The sequence below is a fragment of the Myxocyprinus asiaticus genome, chromosome 5 (assembly GCF_019703515.2).
Source record: "Myxocyprinus asiaticus isolate MX2 ecotype Aquarium Trade chromosome 5, UBuf_Myxa_2, whole genome shotgun sequence".
In the NCBI taxonomy this organism is placed as follows: Eukaryota; Metazoa; Chordata; class Actinopteri; order Cypriniformes; family Catostomidae; genus Myxocyprinus; species Myxocyprinus asiaticus.
Genome location: NC_059348.1, coordinates 5974287 through 6000470, shown reverse-complemented (window position 1 = coordinate 6000470; position 26184 = coordinate 5974287). Strand labels below are relative to the sequence as shown.

At 39.2% G+C, this 26184-nt stretch overlaps 2 protein-coding genes across 19 annotated transcripts in view; one reads left to right on the top strand and one right to left on the bottom strand.

Moving 5' to 3' along the window:
• The window catches only part of LOC127440730 (gastrula zinc finger protein XlCGF57.1-like), a 518561-nt gene that overhangs the window by 186871 nt on the left and 305506 nt on the right, over positions 1-26184 (top strand). For 3 of the 17 annotated variants that reach the window (XM_051697528.1, XM_051697523.1, XM_051697530.1), the window contains exon 1: positions 4290-4710. The exons of the other annotated variants lie outside the window; for them this stretch is intronic. In XM_051697528.1, coding sequence (XP_051553488.1) covers positions 4617-4710 — 94 coding nt within the window. In that variant the 5' untranslated portion in view covers positions 4290-4616. Of the gene's footprint in view, positions 1-4289; positions 4711-26184 lie in introns of those variants that run through there. 17 annotated transcript variants of the gene reach the window in all.
• The window catches only part of LOC127440778 (gastrula zinc finger protein XlCGF57.1-like), a 593771-nt gene that overhangs the window by 515926 nt on the left and 51661 nt on the right, over positions 1-26184 (bottom strand). The gene's annotated exons all lie outside the window — the stretch shown is intronic.

Here is a 26184-nt window from a genome sequence, read left to right as displayed (position 1 = left end):
TCTCAGGCGGACTGCAGCCGCTCCTCCCCGGGCGGACCGGAGTCAGACCTCCGACCCCCAGCGGACAGAACGCCCCTCCACGTTCCCGGCATCCCGTGGAGACACTCCTCCGCCCCTGGCAGCGGCCCTACCACTCCAGGCGGTCGGGGAGTCGCTTCCCTCCTCCCCCCGTGGACGGCGGTCTTCTCTCGACCCCTCCGCGTTCCCAGGGGATGGCAGGGCACTCCTCCACCCCCGGCAGCGGCTCCCTCACTCCAGGCGGTCGGGGAGTCCCGTCCCCACTCGCCTCGAGGATGGCGGCCGTTCCCCACGTCCGGGTGGTCGGGCTACTCCGTCCCCCGTCGGATGGCAGCGGCGCTCCCCTAGGTGGACGGCAGTGTCGAGGACTCTGCGGCGGGAATCCCTCCTCCTTCCCGGGTTTCGGCACCAGTGTAAGGGGGTTCGGTGGAAAGGAGGAGGCGAGAACTGGCTTGACAACTTAAATAATAATTTAATAAACAACTTAAACAAAACACACAACTATAAACACACAGTACAGCTGTCTGTAATTCTCTCTCTCGAACTGTCGTCCCCGGCCGCCTTTATCCCTCGCGCGCCCCATCAGGCTGATTGGGGACCGGGTGTGTCTCATTCCAGCCCGGCCCCGCCCTCCTCGGCTCTACAGTCACAAATCATTTCATTGGCACTGACACCAAACTCACATGAAGCCACAAGTTCGGGCAAGGCAGCCACATATTGTATATTTGTCTCGTGAGGTGCCTGTGAGCGTTTACAAAAGGCATGGCGCTCGGCCACTTTGCTTTCAGGGTAAAGTAAGCTTTCAGTGCATCTTCTTCAGCTTTACAAGTTGTACCTCTGTTAGGCAGCGTGTAGAAAATCCTTTGCCCTTCCATGCTGAGGCAGTGAAGCAGGACCTGCTCTCCATCATTTGTCTGGCCAAGCATCTCCTGTAGCATCGATGACCAGTATATAATTATCAAAGATCCGCAGCCATGCGGAGAACGGCACAGCTGGCTCACCAGGGTAATGCAGGAAAAAACTCGGAAAAGTCATGCTAGCAGCAGCCATCTCCACTAGAAAACACAGAAAGTGTTGGTATGTTAACAGGAATCTAAAATCCTTGTCACCAATTTGTTGCAACTACTACTAACTATTAAACAACTATTAAAATAGGGGCCTGGGTAGCTCAGCGAGTATTGACACTGACTACCACCCTGGAGTAGTGAGTTAGAATCTAGGGTGTGCTAAGTGACTCCAGCCAGGTCTCCTAAGCAACCAAATTGGTCTGGTTGCTAGGGAGGGTAGAGTCACATGGGGTAACCTCCTCGTGGTCATGATTAGTGGTTCTCGCTCTCAATGGGGCGTGTGTTAAGTTGTTCGTGGATCGCGGAGAATAGCATTGAGCCTCCACACGAGTCTCCGTGGTGTCATGCACAACGAGCCATGTGATAAGATGCGCGGATTGACTGTCTCAGAAGTGAAGGCAACTGAGACTTGTCCTCCGCCACCCGGATTGAGGTGAGTTACTGCGCCACCACGAGGACCTATTAAGTAGTGGGAATTGGGCATTCCAATTAGGGTGAAAGGGGGGTTAAAAAAACTATTAAAATAATAAACACGAGAGCTGGTCAAGGAACATCATGCTTTAATGGTAGCAGCAGGTCAGAACAACTTGAGCAGCCAATCACATCCGGTTGTATTAACCCGGAAGGCAAGAATGACTTCCAGCATATTAACATATTTCATTAAATGAACACAACACACCGCTAAGCAAATCTTGCAGCAGCCCTCATTTCCCACAGGCAAACGGAATGGTTGTGAAAGGGCTGTAGGCACCGCTAAGCGGATCTTGCAGCAGCCTGATCCACACATAGCACTTATGTGCTACAGAGCCACGTTGGCTACAGGTATGAGTCCTGCACAACTGTTGTTGGGTCGTCAGATCCGCACCACTCTGCCAGTCTTAGATGACAAACTCAAGACTCCTTGACCCTGGGGTTGTGGCTCAAAATGATATCAGAGCAAAGGCTGCTTGCAAACGCTTCTACGACAGGAGACACACTGTGCACAGTTTGCCTGTACTAGGCCCGGGGGAGATGTGCCAAGGAGCAAAGTGTCATTTCATGGCAGGAACAATTGCACTTACCTGTTTCCTCCCCACTTGCATCACAAGGAGAGACTGTACCAGTCCTTTCTCCAACGCATAAAGCCAACTCAAGTGGCAGAGTGGTTAAACCTCCACAACGATACTGCACAGAGTATTGACTTTGAATCTGTGACCTCTTATGGTCCAGGGTAGAAATTTAAAGGATACATTGATCCTATGTTGCCATGGGATTGGTGACTGTTGTTTTTATTTGTGTCCTTGGGGGAAAAAAGAAAACAAAGTAAAAAAGTAAAAAGTAAAAAAATAAACAATAATGGAAAACAAACGTTTTTGTTCACCAAAGTTGATTTTGAATCTTTTTTGCCTTAACCTGTTCACAATACTTAAGGGTTATGTTGTAAAGAGAAACATATTTGTTATATATATATATATATATATATATATCTTCTCGAGGGGGGAGATGTGATGACATGTAAAGAACTGCACAATAGTGTAGTTAGGAAATGTGATGTGATGTAGCAATAGGCAGAGCAGGGAGGGGATTTATTTCCAGTTCAGTCTATGACACACGTGTGTGCTGAGGTACGATGTGCAATGGTCATTAAACCAAGTTCGGTTCGGACCACAACCTGTCTCATTTTGTTCCAAAATCAATGCTTAAAGAATGCAAGAAATGCACATGGCCGTATAGTTTTCCATGCATTTCTTTGGATCTACAAAATACGGAAGCCCTGAACTGCATGGTGAAAAAAAAAAAGAGTCTACTGATAGTGGCACCTGGTGGCCGAGTCTGGTACCGCATGCTGATTGTTAGCTAGGATGCAAAAACAAATTCCTCATGTTGCCTCTTGAGGAGAAAAAAAATTGAGAGAAAAAAATTTTTGAGAGGGAAAAAAATGTGAGAAATGAGAAAACATATTTTTTTGAGAGAATGTTTTTTTTTTTTTTGAAAGAATTTTTTTTATTGGAAAGAAATTGTTTTTTTGTTTTCTTTTTATGGAGATAAAAAATCTTTTTTGGAGATATTTTTTTTTTGGGAGATAACAAAGAGAACAAAAAAAAATTTGAAAAAGAAAAAACAATTGTAGGACATAGGCTCAGGAAGGCACAAAGACACACTTTTTTTATTTGTTTTTCACCTAATGAATTTTTTTTCACGATGCGGTTCAGTGTTTCCGTAAACAAAATGCCCAGATAGTGTAAAATTTTCAAAATATTTTCAAGACAATTCGAAAATAATAAAATAAAATATATTTTTATGTTTTATTTTTCATAACTAGAGAGATAACACAACAATTCAGGACAAATCTAGAACAGGATCTATTACTTTCACACTTCCATGTTGTTTCATCATCAAATAGCAATGTCAAATGTAAATCCAGTCAATCACTGAAACATCGGCGCCACCTTGAGTAACAAATAGCATGTGTATATGCATATAAAATACTGATAATTTACCATTGTTGATCATTCATTGTTGCACAGAAAATCAACATAATATAGTAGTAATTTGTATAAATATAGTACAAATTTATCTTGTAATAAACAAAGAAATAGATATCCTGTGATAGTAAACTTATTAAATACTCATCAAATTATAATTTATGGAAGTGCAAAAAAAAAAAAAAAAACATTAAGTACCACATTTGGTACTTAAATCATTATACTTTTTTTCTGTTGTTGTTTGTTTGTGTGTGTATGTGTGTGTGTGTGTGTGTGTGTGTGTGTTTCAATATTTTTAAGAGGGAGATTGAAGAATACTAAATAGGTGCGGGCACAACTCCAAAAAAGGATGAGGTGCAGGGGTGGAATGTAGGCTGACATCTTAAACCATGTTATATATCATATTATCAGATGTGAAGACAAATAAAATAACCACATTTTCAGAAAACCTCTTATCTAAGCCCCATACTCAGCACAGTGATTAACAAGGGACAATTACAGTTTCCATTAAAACAAATAAAATTCCTATTATAATGAATTATATATTAAACATATTATAATGACATTAGAATTTCTGTAAGGGTTTTTTTTTAAAGTTTTTTAATAATTTAATACTTATTTCAGGCACTCTCATGTAGTTTGAGAACATCTGTTGTTTTACTTTAGCCACGTTAAGCGTTTTCCACGACAATCGGTTCAGAATGTCCCCTCCGAGATGCTGTTGTATGACGTCACTCAAACATGGCGGCGCTCTGAAAGATTTGCAGGGTTCTGATAAACATTCACTTTTAAACAAATAAATGCACCAAAGTTTCCATATAAGATGATGTTTAGCACACGTTTGCAGAGACGTACAACACTTTAAACGATCTTCTATACTGATAATCATAATCCTGCAGAAACTACTGTCATTATTGTTTTGTTTGTTTCTACATTATTCGAGCATCTGATTCATGTTTATAAATGTCACCAGTATTCTCATCATCCTAAAAGAAGACTTGTTTCAACACGAACAGGAATAACTCCAGGTGTTTCAACTGAGATCTGCGGGATAAAACATTGTAAAATGATGTTTATTAAAGAAGAGAGTGAGGACATGAGTTATCCAGAATCATGCAGTTCAAATGTCATGAAAAATGAAGATACTGAGGAACAAAGAGGTTGGTGTCCATTCTTCATTACTTATTATTGTCTGTTCATGAAGATTAAAGTTAGAAAACTTAAAGCAGTTCAACACATTTGATGACTGTAGTTCATTATGAATTCATATTTAATAATTTAATCAGACAAAAACAGCAAATAAAATGGCTTTAAAAATAAAAGTGCAAATAATATTTCTTCAACCTCACAGCTTATGTGCGCTTCAAGTGGAGTCGGAAATTGTAACTGTAATTGCGAGTTCAGATCATGTGAATAAATAAAATATTTGAAACCAATTTTAACTTTACCATTTTTAAATTTATTTATAAGTAATTGTTTCACAATACAGTTGAAGTTTACAAACATCTTAGCCTGACATTTTCCTGACATTTATTCGAAGAAAACTCCCTGTCTTAGGTCAGTTAGGATCACGACTTTATTTTATGAATGTGAAATGCCAGAATAATAGTAGAGAGAATGACTTCTTTCATCACATTCCTAGTGGGTCAGAAGTTTACATACCTGTTGTTAGTATTTGATACTAACCTTTAATTTTTTTAAATTTTTTATGATTAACATTTTTATTGATTGCTTCATCGAACACAGAAAATCAAAACACAAATACACGGAATCAACATTTAACTCCCACTACCACCCCTCCCCAACCCCACCCTCAACAAACAGCCCTGTGGTCACACATGAGCACATACAGAAGGGAAAAAAACCAAAACAAATAAAAATATATAAAAATCACACACATTAACAACTACCCACCCCGAGAACCCTTCAAGAATGCCAAATATCTGCCCCATTTCCCAACAAACAAATCCAAATTCCCCAGTCTTCTATTCGACCCTTCTTTGAAAGCCACCACCCTCCTCATCTCTGAGCACCACTCCTGAAATGGGGGTGCTCCAGCTGACTTCCAACCCCTTAAAATCACTTGTTTGGCGATCATAACACTGGTTAGGACCCAATTTTTTATATGTTTATTTCCTATGTTGACCGCCCCATCGCCTAAAATACAGAGTCTGGGGCAAAATGAAATTTGAGTACCCAAAACGTCACATATAAAACTCTGAACCTTCAAACAAAATTCTCCCATAATCTCTTGATAGAAGTTAAAGCTCCGTCCCCCAGACTCTGAATTAACAGGGAGTAATACACTGATGCGTCATGACCTTTTCCAAAAGCAGTAATCACCTCTCCCAGAGTATCTGCCGCTTTAGGGTGGTGTATGCTAATCCCCAAAACAATACAAAGCAGGTGGCACAGCTGTAAATACCTATAGAACTGAGATCTGGGAATCCCAAAATGTTGAACCAAATTTTCAAAAGATCTCAACACTCCACTCTCATATAGATCACAGAGTGTAGTAACCCCCCTCACAATCCACTCTGACCAGCAGAAGGGGGACTTATCAATACATAATTTAGGGTTCAGCCATATGCTTGAGGCAACATTTAAATAAATGTCCAAATTAAATACCCTGGACACCTTCGTCCATACGAGTGCAAATGCGAGATAACGGGGTGTAACTTAACTTCTCCGGTTAGTTTGATAGAAAGGCTTTGCAATGGCGAAATAGGGGCAAGAACTTCCTGTTGAATACAAAACCAGGTATGGACCCTCTCAGGTGGAAGCAACCAATGAGCCAAATGTCTGAGACCGAATGCATAATAATAAAACAAAATCTTGGGTAGGCTTAGTCCACCTTTGTCAATCGGCCTATGTAACTTATTAAAATGTAATCTAGGATGCTTACCATTCCAAATGAAGGTCTTCGCTATGCTATCAAATTGCTTGAAATAAGAGAAGGGGAAATCTACAGGGAGAGATTGTAGCAGGTAGTTAAATTTTGGAATACAATTCATTTTAATAACATGAACCTTCCCAATTATAGATGTAATGAAGCCCACCTGCCCACATCACTCAAAAACCTTTTTATTAAGGGATCAAAATTAACTAAATAAATCAGACAAATTTGCTAGGAATAAAATGCCCAAATACTTAATGCCCAGTTTGGGCCACTGTAAGGTGCCCGGCTGGAAAGCCGTTACTGGGCAGTACGTTGTCAGAGCCAAAGCTTTGGATTTAGGCCAAATGACTCTGTATCCTGAGAACTTTGAAAAGGAATTAATAATTCTGTGGAGGCAAGGCATAGATCTAATGGGGTCGGAGACGAATAATAAAATATCATCTGCATAATGCAAAAGGTTATGCTCCATACCTCCCTCCACCACCCCTGGAAAATAATTTTCCCTTCTTATCACAGCTTCTAATGGTTCTAGGGTAAGATAGAACAATAATGGGGAAAGAGGGCAACCCTGCTGGGTGCCCCTATCCAGAGTAAAATAATCTGAAATGAATCCATTTGTTTATACTGCCACTACCGGATGTCTATAAAGTAACTTAATCCATCCAATAAAAGTATTTCCGAACCCGTGTATTTCCAAAATCGTAAAAAGATAATCCCATTCTACCATATCAAACGCCTTTTCGGTGTCAAGTGAGATGGCAGTGACCAGGGTCTGATCATTCGCCACCGACCACATGATATTGATGAAACGCCTAATATTATCAGAAGAGCTACGGCCCGAATAAACCCTACCTGATCTATATGCATAAGAGATGTGGTAACTTTACTTAATCGGTTAGCCAGAATATTTTACAATATTTTAATGTCTAGCTGGATCAGGGAAATTGGACGGTAACTGTTACACTCGCTTGGATCTTTGTCCTTTTTAAGAATCAGACTGATCCGGGCTTGTGTCATGGTTGGCGGAAGTATTCCATTCTTTAATGATTCCGTATAAACTTCTAGCAAAAGTGGAGACAGTTCTGTAATATAAGATCTAACAAAATTCAGCGGCAAAGCCGTCTGGCCCCGGATCCTTGCCTGTAGGAAAGGCCTCAATTACCTCACCAAGCTCCTCGTGTTATCTCCGAATCAAGAGAGTTGTTTTGCTCAGTTGTCAGTTAGGGAGTTCTAATGGTTCCACAATGTTTCTAATATCTTCATCAGTAGACGAAGACGTGGAACTATAGAGATCAAAATAGAATTCTTTGAAAGTATTATTAATATCAATGGCTGAGGTAAAGATTTCATCACCAGCAGATTTCACTGAGGCAATGGTAGAAAAAGACTCTCTCTGCTTTATATATCTAGCCAGAAGTTTTCCTGCCTTGTCCCCTGACTCAATGTATGACTGTTTTGCCCTGAATAGCCAAAACTCTACCTTCTGTGACAAAATAGTGTTATATCTGTATTTCAATCAGGTCAATTTTCTGAGGCCATCAAACGACATTTGACGCTTCAGCTCTGCCTTTGCACTTTTAATATTCCTTTCCAACTCCACGAGTTCTCGTGCTTTGGATGTTTTAATGAATGAGGCATACTGTATGATCCGACCCCTAAGAACTGCCTTAAGTGCCTCCCAAGCCATGCCCACAGAGGATACTGAGGACCAGTTGGTCTCCATATAAACATTGATTTCGGCTTTTAACATTTGTTGAAATTCAGGATTTTGCAAAAGGGATACATTAAATCACCAACTATATGATTTCTTTTTCTCTGTATGTAGCAACACCTCTAAACTCACCAGGGTGTGATATGAGACTAAGATGTTTCCAACTGAGCAATCCACAACAGATGAAATGAGGGACTTAGATATAAAAAAAAAATCTATTCTAGAATACATTTTATTGACTGATTAAAAAAATGTATAGTCCCTACCAGAAAGGTTCAGAAGTCTCCAAATATCTGCAAGACCAAGATTTTTACACATCCTGTGAAGCGTCAATGTTGCTCTAGGGGGCTTACACACTTTTGCTTTACATGAGTCCACCAAAAGATTAAAGTCTCCTCCCAATATTATATCATGAGGGGTGCCAGCGGCTTGCAACATCACTTCAAGATCTATAAAAAATCCCTGATCATCAGTGTTAGGTGTGTAAATATTAGCCAAAATAAGACTTTGCCCCTGAATTTCTGCTCAAACTATAATGACTCTTCCTAATTTATCTTTAATTTGTTTTTAGACATTTGAACTGTAGATGTTTACTTATAAATGTAATGCCTCCCCTACTCTTACTTGAGCCAGTGCTAAAGAAAACATGTCCACCCCATATCTTCCCACATTTTTCAGCTTTCTGTGGGGAAAGATGCATTTCTTGAACACTATATCATATTTCTTACATTTAAGAAAATAAATAACCTTCCTTCTTTTTATGGGGTGCCCCAACCCATTCACATTCCATGTGGAGAGAGACAATCCACTCATATTAACATTTGACATTTTGACATGAAATAAAAATAGATTGTGTGTCAAAACTAAAATTATAAAGACCACATTCCAACATTGGTGCAACAATCAACCCCCGAACATCCCCCAGAACAAAAAAGACACATGACAGCGCCAACTGTCGCCCATCCCTCCTAACTCAAACAGTCCATGTACGCCTACGAGAGTCCCCGCAATAACTTTGCCATTGGATTGCTGAAGTCCGGTGCTTCTAAAAAACATTTTTGAGACAGAATTACACAACAGAATATAATCTATAAAACAAACTAAGCACAAAGAACGTGTAGATTCATCCACATAACTGTCCCGAAGGAGTGTTATTCCACAAAACAATTTAGGCGGAACCAACACAAAAAGAAACAAAATAGGCGACCAGTTTGCTCGGACAGTCATGTGAATGTTCAGTGAGTCAGGTCCACTAGGCTGCATCGAGAGCATCTCACAATGACTTACTCACTCCATTGACTTTATGAAGGACATTGCCTGCTGTGGGCATGTAAATACTTTGCAGCCATCCGTAGTATCTATTCTCAGTTTGGCCAGGAACATCAGAGCAAAAGCAACCATCTGTTGATGTAAGAGTTTCTTGCATTCCTTGAATCGATCACGTTTCTCTCTTGTCGAATTCACAAAGTCTGGGAACAAGAAAATGCTGTGGTTCTTCCAAGAAAGCCTTCCTTTACTCCTCGCCTTGCGTAACATGAGATCTTTATCGGATGATCTCAGAAATTTGGCCAGAATTGATCGGGTCCTGTCTCCCTCTCTGAGCCGGAACTCTGTGAACTCACTCAATTTCCATCTTATGGCCTGTGATGTCAAGCAGACTCGGGATGAGCCCATCTAGGAATTTCACCATATCTCGGACTTCTACGTTCTCAGGAGTCGCCGACTACGACTCTCCAAGTCTTCCAACTTTTCCCAAACGCGCTCCAAGTCCACCTTGGTCGCTAGCGGGTTAGCAGCGAATTCCCTCTCTGATGACTCCAGATAATCGATCTGTTTCTCGACATCGACACTCTTGTAACCATCTTAGTGAATTTCGTCTCCATGGCAGTAATCGATCGACATATTACAGCAAGATCCTCCAAGTCAGCAACGACCTTCGTCAGCATTGCCGTCATGTTCGACAGTTGATACTGAATCTTTTCCACCGCACCGGCCAAATTGAGTCCCGGGCTTTCTGGCTGTTGTTCAGGGGCTTCAGCTTGAGCATGTAAGTGTCTTTTAATGTCTCCAGAGCCCGAGGATTTTGAATTCTTTGACATATTGTCTTCATAGAACAGTTAAGAATCAGGGTGTATCGAATCTCACCGGTTTATGATACAAAAAATATTAAAACATGCAAAGTGCGCAGAGCTCACGTTCACACGTATGAATCTTGCACAGTGCCCACCTTTAAATTGTTTAACTTGAGTCAAACTTTTTGAGTAGCCTTCCACAAGCTTCTCACAAAAAGTTGCTGGAATTTTGGCCCTTTCCTCCAGACAGAACTGGTGTAACTAAGTCAGGTTTGTAGGCCTCCTTGCTCGCACATGCTTTTTCAGTTCTGTCCACAAATTTTCTATCGGATTGAGGTCAGGGCTGTGTAGGGCTGCTCCGACCAAAATACTTCCTAGTCGACTAGTAATCGTTAGTTAAAGCCATTTGTCGACTAGTTTTTACATGTTTATGATATTAATTTAATTACTTATATATATATTTTGGAGGGCATCAGAAAATGGTTTGAGTTCCAGGGTTGAGAAAGAATGTTATATGTAACATTGCTAACACTGTTCTACATTACAGAGAAATACTAAACCATAATAATAAGCCTTTAAAATATAAATTTTACAAGCGCACGCATGAAGCGAGCCTCAGAGTCACCAGCAAAAGTGGTAATGATTCTGAATGTGTCTGAAAAACCAGCAAGGAGACTGAACATTTTGTTAATTTATAGAGAGAAATGCACATCAGGGTTGTGCTGACAGTCGATGATCTTGGGGATCGACGATGGTCAGAGTGATCGCACTATCCAATCAACCAATCAAAACTTGGTCGACCAAGACTCTTCTCATCGACTAACGTTTGGTCGACTATTAGGGGGCAGCCCTAGGGCTTTGTTATGGCCACTCCAATACTTTGACTTTGTTGTCCTTAAGCCATTTTGCCACAACTTTGGAGGTATGCTTGGGGTCATTGTCCATTTGGAAGACCCATTTGCAACCGAGCTTTAACTTCCTGGCTGATGTCTTGATGTTGCTTCAATATGTCCACATAATATTCCTTCTTCATGATGCCATCTATTTTGTGAAGTGCACCAGTTCCTCCTGCAGCAAAGCACCCCCACAACATGATGATGCCTCCCCCATGCTTCAGGGTTGGGATGGTGTTCTTCGGCTTGCAAGCCTCACCCTTTTTCCTCCAAACATAACGATGGTCATTATGGCCAAACAGTCAAATTTTTGTTTCATTAGACCAGAGGACATTTCTCCAAAAAGTAAGCTCTTTGTCCCCATGTGCACTTGCAAACTGTAGTCTGGCTTTTTTATGGTGGTTTTTGGAGCAGTGGCTTCTTCCTTGCTGAGCAGCCTTTCAGATACTTGTCTACCTGTTTCCTCCAATATCTTCACAAGGTCCTTTGCTGCTGTTCTGGGATTGATTTGCACTTTTCACACCAAACTACGTTCATCTCTAAGAGACAGAATGCATCCCCTTCCTGAGCGATATGATGGCTGTGCGGTCCCATGGTGTTTATACTTGCGTACTATTGTTTGTACAGATGAACGTGGTACCTTCAGGTGTTTGGAATTGCTCCCAAGGATGAACCAGAATTGTGGAGGTCCTCAATTTTTTTTCTGAGGTCTTGGCTGATTTCTTTTGATTTCCCCATGATGTCAAGCAAAGAGGCACTGAGTTTGAAGGTAGGCTTTAAAATACATCCACAGATACACCTCCAATTCAGTACACCTCCTATCAGAAGCTAATTGTCTAAAGGCTTGACATATTTCTGGAATTTTCCAAGCTGCTTAAAGGCACAGTTAACTTAGTGTATGTAAACTTCTGACCCACTGGAATTGTGATATAGTCAATTAAAAGTGAAACAATTTGTCTGTAAACAATGGTTGGAAAAATTACTTGTGTCATGCACAAAGTAGATGTCCTAAACGACTAGCCAAAACTATAGTTTGCTAATATTAAATCTGCGGAGTGGTTAAAAATGAGTTTTAATGACTTCAACCTAAGTGTATGTAAACTTCTGACTTCAGCTGTATGTTAATGTCCATTTATTTATAAAGCATGATTAAAAACAACGGATTGTTGACCAATGTGCTGGTACCACATTATAGATAGCATGCATTAATAAATCGTATAGGTTGTGTAAAAGTAATGCAGGTGAAGTCACTTGCGCTTGTTCGCTTGTACAACAGAAAAAGAGCTTTTGCTCTTGTTCATTGTGTATTTGATTAAGTTTGGCTTCTTCTGTATTTAATTTATCACTTGAAAGTGTGATTTGTCCTTTGAAATGATTAGTGATCATTTTGTGTTTTCATTTTAGAGCTGATGGACGTGAAAGAGGAAAGTCAAGAACTGAATGAAGTGAAAGAGGAGAAACACCATCTGGATCAGACACTTTATAGTTTCAAAACTGGACAAAATACTTATAGTGGCTCACAAACTGAAAATAATTTCTCAAATAAAAGAACAAAAGCCAAAAAATCTTTCTCCTGCAATCAGTGTGGGAATACTTTTACACGTAAAGACAGTGTTACTAAGCACATGAGAATTCACAATGGAGAGAAGCCTTTTAAATGTCATCAGTGTGGGAAGAGTTTCAGACAGGCATGTATTCTCAAAAATCATCTGTCCTTGCACTCCGAAGAAAAGTCATATAGCTGCGATCAGTGCGGCAAAACATTTTCTTCAGCATCAGTCTTAAGAATACATCGGAAAATTCATCCAAAAGAGAAGACTTACTTGTGTTCAATTTGTGGAAAAAGTTTTACACATGGGCAAACTTTAAAAGTCCACCAAAGAAAACACACCAGTGTGAAAGATCAAGTGTGCTCTGAGTGTGGTAAAGCCTTTTTCAAAGCTTACGACTTGGAACTGCACCAAAGAATCCATACTGGAGAAAAACCTTACAAGTGTTCATACTGTGAAAAGAGTTTCACTTATTCAGGAAACCTAACGAAACATAAGCGAGTGCATACTGGAGAGAAGCCATACCACTGCACATCATGTGGGAACAGTTTTGTCCGTTCAAGCACTCTACAGACTCATAAAAAAAATCATTGTCCAGGGTTGTCACAATGAGAAAAGTCGATCTTTGTTTGCCATGCAAATTGTATAAATTCAATAAAAAACAAGATGGAATTTCTCTAAAAAGAACAATTACCATATTTTCAGTAAATAATGTTGCACCTGAATATAAGTGGCATTGGTTCAAAATCACGTTCTTGAGAGAAAAAAACACTGATAAGCTGCATTTGTACAAGTCGCACTGATGCGGTTGTATGCGGCAGGCATTAGGACCAGGGATCATCCGCCTGACTTCCCTTCAGCCACTCAACATTTCAGTCAGAACCACTTCCATTAAATGAATACTTTAAATGAATGCTTGAATTAATACTATATTACTTATAGACAATTAAAGCAATCTGTTGGTGTTGGTGGTATGGTTCTGTTCTGGGCAAACTCTCCGCCCATCCATGCAGCGATGGATGAACAGGGCAGGGAGTTCAGCAAATAAAACCCCCCAGGGGTACCAGAACAGATCCAGCAGAATTATTACAACATTGTTCCATATTTTTAAATATCCTGACAGTGCAACCTGGTACAATCCTTCATTGCATACTATATTAAATGGACACTTAAAGGTTCAATATGTAACATTTTTCATGTAATATTCTCCTTTTTTTTGCCAATGTGTGAACGGCTTGTAACGCAACTTAAAAAATGAGCCCTTCCCGGACTTCCTAGGTTGCCTATTAAAGCCTGTAGACTGATTTGCATGCGAAGGGAGTGGGTCGTTTTTGCCGGGAAAATCCAAAGGATGTGACGTTTATGCGTGCTCCCGAGAGCCTTGCCTCAGTAATTCCGCTATTTAACAGTGTCAACAGACAGTCTGCAACGCTAGGTAACGTTATCTTTGAGATGAAATTCAGCAAACGGCCGGCTCCAAACACAACACCGACTCCTACACAAACTCAAGAGTAAGCCAAAAAAAAAAAAAACATTTATTGAATCCTGTCTGGCTAAGCGGGAATGTGATCGTGGTCGAGCGAAAACTAGAGTGAACATCGGCAGGACATTTGATTCCTGGACAGACCTTCGTTCGGTTTTGGGGATCAAAACCGACCCTGAATTGGCGTTCTTCTTATTGGACAGGTAAGCTTACATATCTGCAAAGCATGTGATATATAGTGCCATAAGGATTGATCTATGTAATTTTAGCTAACTTGACCTTGCCTGCTAACGCTGACGAATTGCAAGCTACCTTGCTTCGTAACTTTCAAATAATTTCAACGATCTTCTCTTTACACTAAAAGTCAGGTATGCTGATTCACAGTAACTGACAATGTTAATCTGTATTTATTCAGCTAGGTAAACTACAATAACACATGAAATGAATGCTAGACAATGTTCAAGATAATGCAAAAAGACCCATTCATTAGTGAAACGTAACTTGGATATACTGAAAATATATACATTCTATTATTATAAAACAATCGATTTATCAAAATGACAGTTGTGATGGAATCACATCAATACTGAATTGTGTCAACATTTTAATAATGTCTATTTTATAAACAGCTACTATCATCATCCACCAAATTTAGCTAACAGATATTGATAAAGCTGGCTAGCTAACGCCGACATAGGCTATCGTATAAATGCAGTCAATGTATCAAGCAAAGAAAAGTGATTAATTCAAACTACAGTCTGGCATAGTCAGACCTATATCCACATTTTGTTTTAGCCCTGTTCCAGCACTGGAGAGTCAAATATAATATACAGTCTTAAAGTTTGTAGTAAAACAATCATAACTGTGTAATTTTAATTATGCTCCCTCATCTGTCATCATGATGCCAGTGAATCACGTTCATTCTCGCTTCCCTATGGAGTCCTGCTCGCTTGCGTCCCTGTGGAGTATGTGCGCGCGATCATGAGCAACAGGCTGCAGTTCACTTAACAGCCACAGGTGTCATTAATAACAAGGGTTTCTGAATCTTACATACTGCACCTTTAAAGACTTCAAAATACTGTATATCAAGTTGATAAACCAAGAACAAGGCATGGAAGAAAGGAATTCCAAATTGGCAAGCGATTGTAGTCTTGGAGCACAGAACACGAGGCAGATGTGGAGAAAAATGTGAAGCTGGGGATGGAGGAGGGTGTTAAGTGCAGCTTGCATCCATGCAATAGAAAGGCAGCTAAGGCAATTACTATATGGAGGACTTAAATAGGACCGCTTTGAAATGCATCTGAATTGTATTGGTAGATGTCATGATTAGCTGAGCGTCAGCTGATTGCGAGCTTGACTCACATGACCTGCCTGAACTGACACTATGCTTGATTTCAGTTAGGACCACTTCTGTCAAATGAATACTTGAAATGAATGCTTGAATGAATACTTTATTACTTATAAACAAAGCAATATGTTGGTGTTGGCGGCATGATTCTGCAATATGGTTCTGTTCTGGGCAAACTCTCCACCCATTCATGTAGCCATGCATGAACAGGGCAGGGAGTGCAGCAAATAAAACCGCCCAAAACAAAACCATATGCCAAACATCCCCCAACCAACGTTGATGCTGACCGCTGCTTAACTGAATAAAAAAAGCCAAAAAGAATGTTGAGATATAAAAAAAGAAAAATTCCAAATCTGTAGCTATGAGCACTGACCGATGTTGACTAATCTCAAGTGATGCCGTATTGAATCCATAGCTGCAAACACTGACTGATGGGTATTGAGATATCGAAGTAATGCAATTCCGAAATTATATTAACAAATGCTGCAGACCTACTGGAGAAAATTAGCAGAGCTTAAACAATCTTGAAAGCAACAATTGTGTCACCAAACCCAGCCGGATAGCAGCTTAAGGCAACGTGCGTGTCGCCAAACCCGGCCGGATAGCAGTTTACGGCAGCAAGCATGTCACCAAACCCTGCCGTATAGTAGCTTACGGCAACAAGCATGTTGCCATTGCCTGAACAGATAAAACAAAGCTGCATGTCCTATTACACTGCAGGGCTGACTGATAGTAATGCGATGAATTATAGAATTACACTGAAGACTTATTGTGGGGCACAATATGTCATTCTTGAACGGGTTGCTCATGAATTTGAAATTAGTCAAATCATAACACACTGCGTAAATACAGTACTTAACATACCATTTCTAAGGTGATGTCAGGTGAATGCGCCATAGTGCTTTCCCAGCGATCGATCAAATTATTAACGACAATTAATCGAGTTTGTTTAATCATTAACATCCCTATTCCTGATAATTAATGGACTAAATATGGAGCTTCTAATGGCCTTCCAAGCAATATGAAATGGTTATTCAAATTTAAGTACTTACAGAGGAACGATGGACATGTCTGCGATTGCAGCGGCTAGGCATGTAACCTAATCTATATCATTTCAGCATGACATGTGTATATAATATATATATAAAATATATACAATATAATATTGAAATTGACACTCAAAGAGCTGATACATTTGCAGCAGTAAACTCAATTGATAAATAGTTTAGCCCCAGATGAATTAGCAACCACAAATTTAGCTTACCACAAAACCTGAATATTAAGGGGTAAGTGTAACCCTTGAGAAAATTGAGACCTAATTGGTAAGGCATGCAACCCAAGCAGTACAAGTAAAGGCAGCTGTATGTGTTGGCAATGGCATGTAGCTAAAGAGCACTGTAAAATGAGTCCTGATCGGGGAGCACACACCCTTGCGGCGAGGAGCCAGCAGTTAAAACTGGAGTTTGAACATAAACATTGGCATACTGAACAGCATTTAGATTAGAGCCATCCAATCTGCTCCTGAAGGGTCACCACCCTGCAGAGTCCAGAGTTTATTGTCCAGAATGTCTCGAGTCCAGAATTTCTAGGTCCAGAGCTCAGAGTTTCTCAGAGTCCATTTAAGGAAATCTGGATTAGCTTATTCAAATATGTTGATTAGAGCTCAATCAATGTCCAGAGTTTCAGACAGAATTTAAATAGAGCCATCAAACAACTTGTATCCTAGTGGAGGCTAGCCAAGCCTCAGCCAGATCCACTGCTTGAGTGACTAAATGGCCTTAACTCCGGGATGACATGACATTGTTGGTATGCGACAGAGGAATATCGGCCAAGAGCTTGATGGCGTTGTATCAGCAGTTGCTGCTGTTGTTGCTGTTCTGATGCGACAGAGTGAGCATGCATGAGGTTGTAAACTCAGATATCAGGACTGACAAACAGCAGAGAGGCTTCTCTCTTCTGTGATGAGTTTCATCAGGGCATGCATACATTTGAAAACTCGTCAGGATATGGAACCTAAAACAAAATCAGTATTAGTAGAACGAACACATTTTGTCCACAATACATGTCATCTACCCACATGCATTTAGTCTACCATAATGTCCAAAAGGAATTTCTGACAAAGTGAGGTCATATGAATGCATCGAATAAAGTATAAATTCCAGATCAAAAAACCTTAAGTGCGCAAATAGGACAGCTCTTATTAGAGTCCACAACATAATTAATAGACCCAGTTGAATCGGAGTGCATAGGAAGCCTATTGCCTTGTTGATGCCTTAAAAAAGGAAGGTTGCATTATGAGATGAGTGACGATGCATAATAAAATGCACATAGGGCCTACTATAAAATTACAGCAGATGCAAAATGTAAAATGAAGTGAAGTCAAGCTGAGCACATTAAGCTTTGTAGAAGAATCAGCTATGGTCGCTGCAAGGGACCCTTTGCATAATTTTTATTTTAGGGAGCAGCATCAGTAATGACAAATTAAGTGTAAAAGACTCAACTTGATTATAATAAAAGGAAATGTTATATTATCCAAACATGGATTAAAGTGCAGTTGAAGAGCAGCCTGAGTCTGAATTACAGTTGTGCTCAAAAGTTTGCATACCTTGGCAGAAATTTTGAAAATATAACTGATCATGCAAAAAAACTGTCTTTTATTTAAGGACAGTGATCATATGTAGCCATTAATTATCACTTAGTTGTTTGGCTCCTTTTTAAATCATAATGATAACAGAAATCACCCAAATGGCCCTGATCTAAAGTTTGCATACCCTTGAATGTTTGGCCTTGTTACAGACACACAAGGTGACACACACAGGTTTAAATGGAAATTAAAGGTTAATTTCCCACACCTGTGGCTTTTTAAATTGCAATTAGTGTCTGTGTATAAATAGTCAATGAGTTTATTAGCTCTCACGTGGATGCACTGAGCAGGCTTGATACTGAGTCATGGGGAGCAGAAAAGAACTGTCAAAAGACCTGCGTAACAAGGTAATGGAACTTTATAAAGATGGAAAAGGATATAAAAAGATATCCAAAGCTTTGAAAATGCCAGTCAGTACTGTTCAATCACTTATTAAGAAGTGGAAAATTTAGGGATCTCTTGATATCAAGCCAAGGTCAGGTAGACCAAGAAAGATTTCAGCCACAACTGCCAGAAGAATTGTTCGGGATACAAAGAAAAACTCACAGGTAACCTCAGGAGAAATACAGGCTGCTCTGGAAAAAGATGGTGTGGTTGTTTCAAGGAGCACAATACGACGATACTTGAACAAAAATGAGCTGCATGTTCGAGTTGCCAGAAAGAAGCCTTTACTGCACCAGTGCCACAAAAAAGCCTGGTTACAATATGCCCGACAACACCTTGACACACCTCACAGCTTCTGGCACACTGTAATTTGGAGTGACGAGACCAAAATAGAGCTTTATAGTCACAACCATAAGCGCTATGTTTGGAGAGGGGTCAACAAGGCCTATAGTTAAAAGAATACCATCCCCCCTGTGAAGCATGGTGGTGGCTTTGGGGGTGTGTGAGCTCTAAAGGCACGGGGAATCTTGTGAAAATTGATGGCAAGATGAATGCAGCATGTTATCAAAAAATACTGGCAGACAGTTTGCATTCTTCTGCACAAAAGCTGCGCATGGGACGCTCTTGGACTTTCCAGCATGACGATGACCCTAAGCACAAGGCCAAGTTGACCCTCCAGTGGTTAAAGCAGAAAAAGGTGAAGGTTCTGGAGTGGCCATCACAGTCTCCTGACCTTAATATCATTGAGCCACTCTGGGGAGATCTCACGTGCGGTTCATGCAAGACGACCAAAGACTTTGCATGACCTGGAGGCATTTTGCCAAGACGAATGGACAGCTATACCACCTGCAAGAATTTGGGGCCTCATAGACAATTATTACAAAAGACTGCATGCTGTCATTGATGCTAAAGGGGGCTATACACAGTATTAAGAACTAAGGGTATGAAGACATTTGAACAGGGGTCATTTCAGTTTTTTCTTTGTTGCCATGTTTTGTTTTATGATTGTGCCATTCTGTTATAACCTACAGTTGAATATGAATCCTGTAAGAAATGTGTTTTGCCTGCTCACTCATGTTTTCTTTACAAATGGTACATATATTACCAATTCTCCAAGGCTTATGCAAACTTTTGAGCACAACTGTAAATTCATAATCGGTGGCTAGTAAATAAAATGTAAGCATTCTGTAGAATAATATATAGGCTTTAGCAAAAGATATGGCAGTTAATTATTCCTACTGAGACAAGGCATCTCTGGCTCTGGCTTATAGAGGGGAGCATGTGAAAAGGATGCTCACAGAGAGTGGCACTACAGGGCTCCAGACTGCGACTAAAATGGTCGCAAATGCAACCAAAACTAATTGATTGCGACAATAATTTAAAATCCAGTCGCCATTGGTGACAGTCGGGTTGTGTGCATTCATATGCGGTTTCATCAGATATCATCTTGAGTTACTGAATACATCTTTAGAGCACCAGTGTGTTTCGCGCCACCTTTCAGCCGTTTTGTTGTGATGAGCTCGCTGCATGCAACAAACCAAGTGCGAGAGAGTTGTGAACAAATAACTCTTTTGAACCGGGTCTTTTTCATGAATCACCCGAAAATAAATTAGGGTTTGAACTCTTGAGCTCAGGTTACCAGTTTGAAGAGTCACTTTCTCAGCGAATCAGCCATAGTGTCAGTGAGTTCACAACTAGGAGCGCAGACATTTCAAAATAAGAGTCTGTTTTTTATGTACCACTCTTTTTTCTTCTGGTAATTATTGATTGGGATTGGAGTAGCACAATAAACTGCATCTGATTTTTCATTCAATTTTCACTCTTGTAGTCTCTGTGTCTGGTCAATCAGCAGTAAAGAAGGGCTAAGGCAATATTTTAAAACAATTAAAATTATATATATATATATACATACGTACATACACACACACACACACACTGGCGACCAAAAGTTTGGAATAATTTTGGCAAATTTAGCTGTTTTGGAAGGAAATTGGTACTTTAATTCACCAAAGTGGCATTCAGCTGATCACAAATTATAGTCTGGACATTACTGATGTAAAAAACAGCACCATCTCTATTTGAAAAAAGTAATTTTTGATCAAATCTAGACAGGCCCCATTTCCAGCAGCCATCACTCCAAAACCTTATCCTTGAGTAATCATGCTAAATTGCTAATTTGGTACTAGAAAATCACTTTTTATATCATACACAGCTGAAAGCTATTTGGTTCATTAAATGAAGCTTACCATTGTCTTTGTGTTTGTTTTTGAGTTGCCACAGTATGCAATAGACTGGCATGTCTTAAGGTCAATATTAGGTCAAAAATGGCAAAAAATAAACAGCTTTCTCTAGAAACTCGTCAGTCAATCATTGTTTTGAGGAATGAAGGCTGTACAATGCTTGAAATTGCCAAAAAACTGAAGATTTCATACAAAGGTGTACACTACTAATAAAGGACAACTGGCTCTATCAAGGACAGAAAGAGATGTGGAAGGCCAGATGTACAACTAAACAAGAGGATAAGTACATCAGAGTCTCTAGTTTGAGAAATAGATGCCTCACATGTCCTCAGCTGACAGCTTCATTGAATTCTACCCGCTCAACACCAGTTTCATGTACAACAGTAAAGAGATGACTCAGGGGCGCAGGCTGAAGGGGTGGACGCCTGGATATATATATATATATATATATATATATATATATATATCCTTTGAGTGAATTAAATTTAAACTGATCAGCATTTAACCTAATGTGATTAAGTGAATTATTTTAGTGGAACTAATCAGTATTTTTATCACATATATCCTTTGAGCTAATGATTTATTATTCTATGTATCTTAATATGTTCTTTGTGGTGTCATGCTCGTACAAGCAATTTAAGACCATTCCATATCTGTCTTCATGCTTTAGGAGAAGTGTGTCTTCTGACTAATAGGCCTAGGTCACGTAGGCCGCTTCTCTAGTGACCTAACAACGTACATTGATTGTGAATGTTTTCTGCCAGCTTAATAAGAATACCACTTCAGATGCCCTGAGAGAAAGTACAATTATCTCTATGTTTTGAGTTCCAATAAGATAAAACCAGTCTCCAACAGAAGCTTTGTAGGATAAGACCTTGAATAGGAGAAACTGTGTGTGTGTTTCTCCAAAAGTATTTCTGTTTCAGGAATTCAGTAAAGTGAGAATAGCAGTTGAGAGGTGGATAACTGGACCTCAGAGACCTACTATTGTCCATAAAGTGAAGACTGTCCGTGGCCTGTGACCTGACTTAGACCATTGGAGCCTATATATGGAACTAAAGCGCCATGCCAACTATCAATGAGATAAACGATGTACACGATGACCATGTTCAGAAATGTTCTATAGTTATCTATGCTTGTAACCAATCAGAATTCTAGAAGCTATAGCATTAACGTCAACTTGATGCTGTATCTGACAATAAGTACTGATGTTTTTGGACCTGAGTTAAGTTCGTGATTCTCCTGTCTTTAAACTCAGAGGATTTTGTACTGCTGACGTCTGCCATTTGATTTTGCAAACAACTCTCTTCAGTAAAATTCAACTAATTTGATTGACACCTCGACTCCTGGTCTTCATTCCAAGCCTACTGGTCTAAGGGCCCAAGCTGAAATCCCTTACAAGTCCTTATAGGAAGAATTGACATTCTGTCTAACATCTTTTGTGTTCCACAGAATACAGGTCACATGGGTTTGGAACAATATTAGGGTAGGAAAATGTTGGGCCTCATGTATTCATATCTGTCCACCACGTCTCTGAGTGATAAACTAACAGCTGCTTTCTCTCCCGCGATCGCGAAACCGGCTTTGGGGCTGTCACTTAATTCTCTCTCTCTCTCTTGTACTAACCACACACACGCATGCATGCACACGCACGCGACCCCTCACAAACATTCAGGCACACATTTTTGGCTAGTAGATAGCTTCGTGATAAAGCACAGCTTTGTCCCTAAGCTATCGTACAAGCGGATACACACGGTAAACTGGTAGACGCCATTGTCTGGTTTCTCTCTGCCCACATTCGCGGCCATATTCTCTGGCTGGAAGTCTCGCGTGACATACTCTCCACGAGAGTCACGTCCGCCATTTTGTGCGTGTCCCTCCTTACACACACACACACACACACACACACACCCTCATGTGTTATAGGATTATTTTGGTTTCCATATCTAATCATATCACTGTTTAGTTTGTAGTTGTAAGTCGGAAGTTTATTGACTGCATTGTATTAATTATTAATTGATATTACTGCATAAATAAACTTTGTTATATTACAAAGAGAAGTGTTTTGGTTTGTTTTGCATACACCTGTGTCACATGCTGATGGGATGTCAGTGCTCGGATTCAAACCTTCATTCATTGTTTTTTTCCGAAAATCGATATTCTTCGGATGTCGATTTTCCTAAGGAAACAATCTAATATTGAGACTGTTTTACTATTTGGTTATTAGTCCCTGATTTCAGGGTGGTGCCCCGTCAATGTTAATCCTTATTAATATTCTATTGATTTTTGATAATTGATAATTATCTTTGATGATTGTTGAATTTGAAGGATCAATAAGCTAGTGTTAATTTTAATTAATGTTTCATCGATGTTAATGATTGGTGATTATCTTTGATAATTGTTGATTTAAAGGATTAAAAAAGCTAACATTGATTCTCATCAATGTTCTATTGATTTTAATAATTAATAATTATATTTGATAATTATTAATTATTGCTAATAACAAAACCCGCTCCTTAACGTAGCGCACTACATTTACTGGAGTCCCATATGAGGTTTTAATGAGTTAAATTCAATTAATTAATTTAAACATTAACTAATAACTAAAGAAATAATTATTAATTATTTCTGATAGTAACACTGATCTAAACAACCAGTAAAGCCCTACAGAAATGATGACAGAATATTAAATTATGGCTGAGCTATCACTTTAAAGGGATAATTCATCCAAAGATGAAAATTCTCTCACGAGGGCACGGAGTAAATGTGTAAATGGACCAATGACGTGACGTGCAATTGTGATGTCCAAACCCCTTTATGGAGTAAAAATAAGGAAAATGTTTATAAAAAACATATATTGAATCTATTAATCCATTCTTATTGTGATATTAACACATTTACAATGTAAATATTGTTTAGTTAAATACTAACAAATTATATATTAATAATAATATTTAATTATTCAATTATAATTAAATTAAATTATTGTCCAACCTGTCATACTGGGGAATCCGTCCCTTTAAGAAAAGGCCATCCACTCTAGTGACATCATGATGCAGTTTCTCTCTTCAGTGGCAGGAAATTCAACTAAGGTGAGTGAGTAGCTTACTTTCCTACTGACAAATTTTCCATAGGTTTGCTTGCTTGCTTGCTCTGCCCAAGTTTAACATGTTAAACCTGTCAGCATAAAATATGCCAGAAGTGATTAGAATAACATTTTTGCAAAATATGTAAGTTTAACTATACCAAAGTATACCCCCCCCCCCCCCCCCCCACACACACACACACACACACACACTAGGTCAAATTAGCCTATACTATTGCTGATTCATTGTTGGGTCACATTGTATATTAAGTGTAGCGTCATTACACATTAATAAAGCCTTAATAAACATGAAATAACTTTTCTTCTCTGTTAATAAAGCATGTTATTAAGCATACTTCATCGTACACAGTGCATTTTTAGTTATTTCATGTTTAAACTTGAATGCACCATATTCATAACATTTTTCATTTGCCTAGATGCTTAATATTTATATAATTATTCATCATTAACAGTTAATATATGTACAGTTTTCACATTTTGATGATTTTTCTAGATGCCACTGTCAAACAAAGAGAGAGCAGCAAGGTTTCTTTACAGCATAGCCTAATTAATTTCCTTGAAAAAACTATTTTCAGTGTGACTCCCTTTGCATAACATAAAAATTTATGATTTATGAACATCAGTTATGTGTAAGTTTTGTAAAAATGACAATTCATGTGTAAACTAATAAGGTGTCATACCGAGTATCAATTTCAGTCAGGCGGGATAACGCTGATTTTTTCCCTTAAAACGTATAATTTCATTTTATGGAGTTAAGAAAACAAAAATAGTATGATGCCAATTACTGTAAAACATTTTCAGACATTTTGCAGCTTTAATCACATTGCAGCGTTAAAATGTGGGTAAAGAACTTTAACAAGCAGGGTCACGTTTTAAGCGAACACATTATAATGAGGAAAAATTATTGTGCAAGTTTTATTTTCCAAGCTCTAAAAATTGGTTACTGCCTCATTTTATACATTATTGATTAAAAAAGTTTTAATATGATAATATTTTGAAAATTCATTAACGTTATCCCGTATTACATTTTGACTGGTGATGTCACATGATTCTCAATTAAAACACTTAAAATACATTGTTTGAAAATAAGATTTTAGTAATAAGGCAATAACATCCTCATAAAAGCAAAAACTACTTTGATGTGCAGTTTTAACCAATTAAAATTTTTGGTCAATTGAAAATCTTATTCGTCACTGGGCCAAATACTGGTCATGGCACTGATATATTGCTGCACTTATTTAAAAATGTACACTTAAAAACTGATGTCTCAAGAGCCCATATTTACAGAATCACCCTGAAAATGACCATCACCATGTCACAGAAAAGCCAGCGTTATCATGAGAGCCACAACTTACCTCAGAGTGCTGCCTTAAGTTGGAGCTTAATCTTTATTTTAATCTTGAAATATCCACTTGTCTTGGTGTTAAATGAAGGCATTGCATGACGGAACTATTCGTCTTTCACTGTGCGGAGTGAAGAAAGTGTTTCAGTTAGTTTGAAGAGCTTGATGCTGCAGAAGTGATGGACTTGGCTTGAGTGACAGTATGTGACAGCACGCAGCTGTATGGACTTCCGCTGTCGTAAAAGTCCTATACAATAATCTCTCAATAAATTATGCATTAACTAAAACCAAACCCAGTAATGTAATGACAGGAACACTGCCCATTGTAATGAAGAAAAAGTAAAAAAAAATTCATTAGAAATTTACTTGAATGAGAGTAAAAAGTACCCACTTTTTAAACCTACTCTAAAAGTACATTTTTTTTTACCCAAAAAGTTACTAAGTAAATGTAGCATGTTATTATCCACCTCTGGCAATAGGTCTAGACCTGTGTGCCAACTGACAGCTGAATGCTGTTACAAGCATTGCTGAGTGTTGTTAGACTCACAGCTGAATGATGTTGCGCAGAGCATTGTTAAACTCACCGCTGCGATTGAGCAGAGTGCTCTGATGATAAGACATCTAGATGATTATCAAAATCAGATGGAAGGCCCAATTGCAGGCAGCAAATTAAAAAGCACTGACGTGAAATATCCCAATAAGCGCCACAGCAAGCCATATAGAGCAAAGCAGAACTATTTAACCAAATTGAAATTACCTGCAAGGATAAGCGTGTAACTGGGGTGAATGGCAGCTGAGAGAGCAGTTATCAATGCCAGCCAGAGTTGCTGCTTTGAGGCCTTTGAGGCATAATGTGCTGAAAGGAGTATTCTTATGACATTTAGCATAAAAGTGGTGTTGTAAGCAGCTGCCATATGGAAATAAGTTGACCGCCAATGTGCGGCTTGCATCCATGTGTTAAG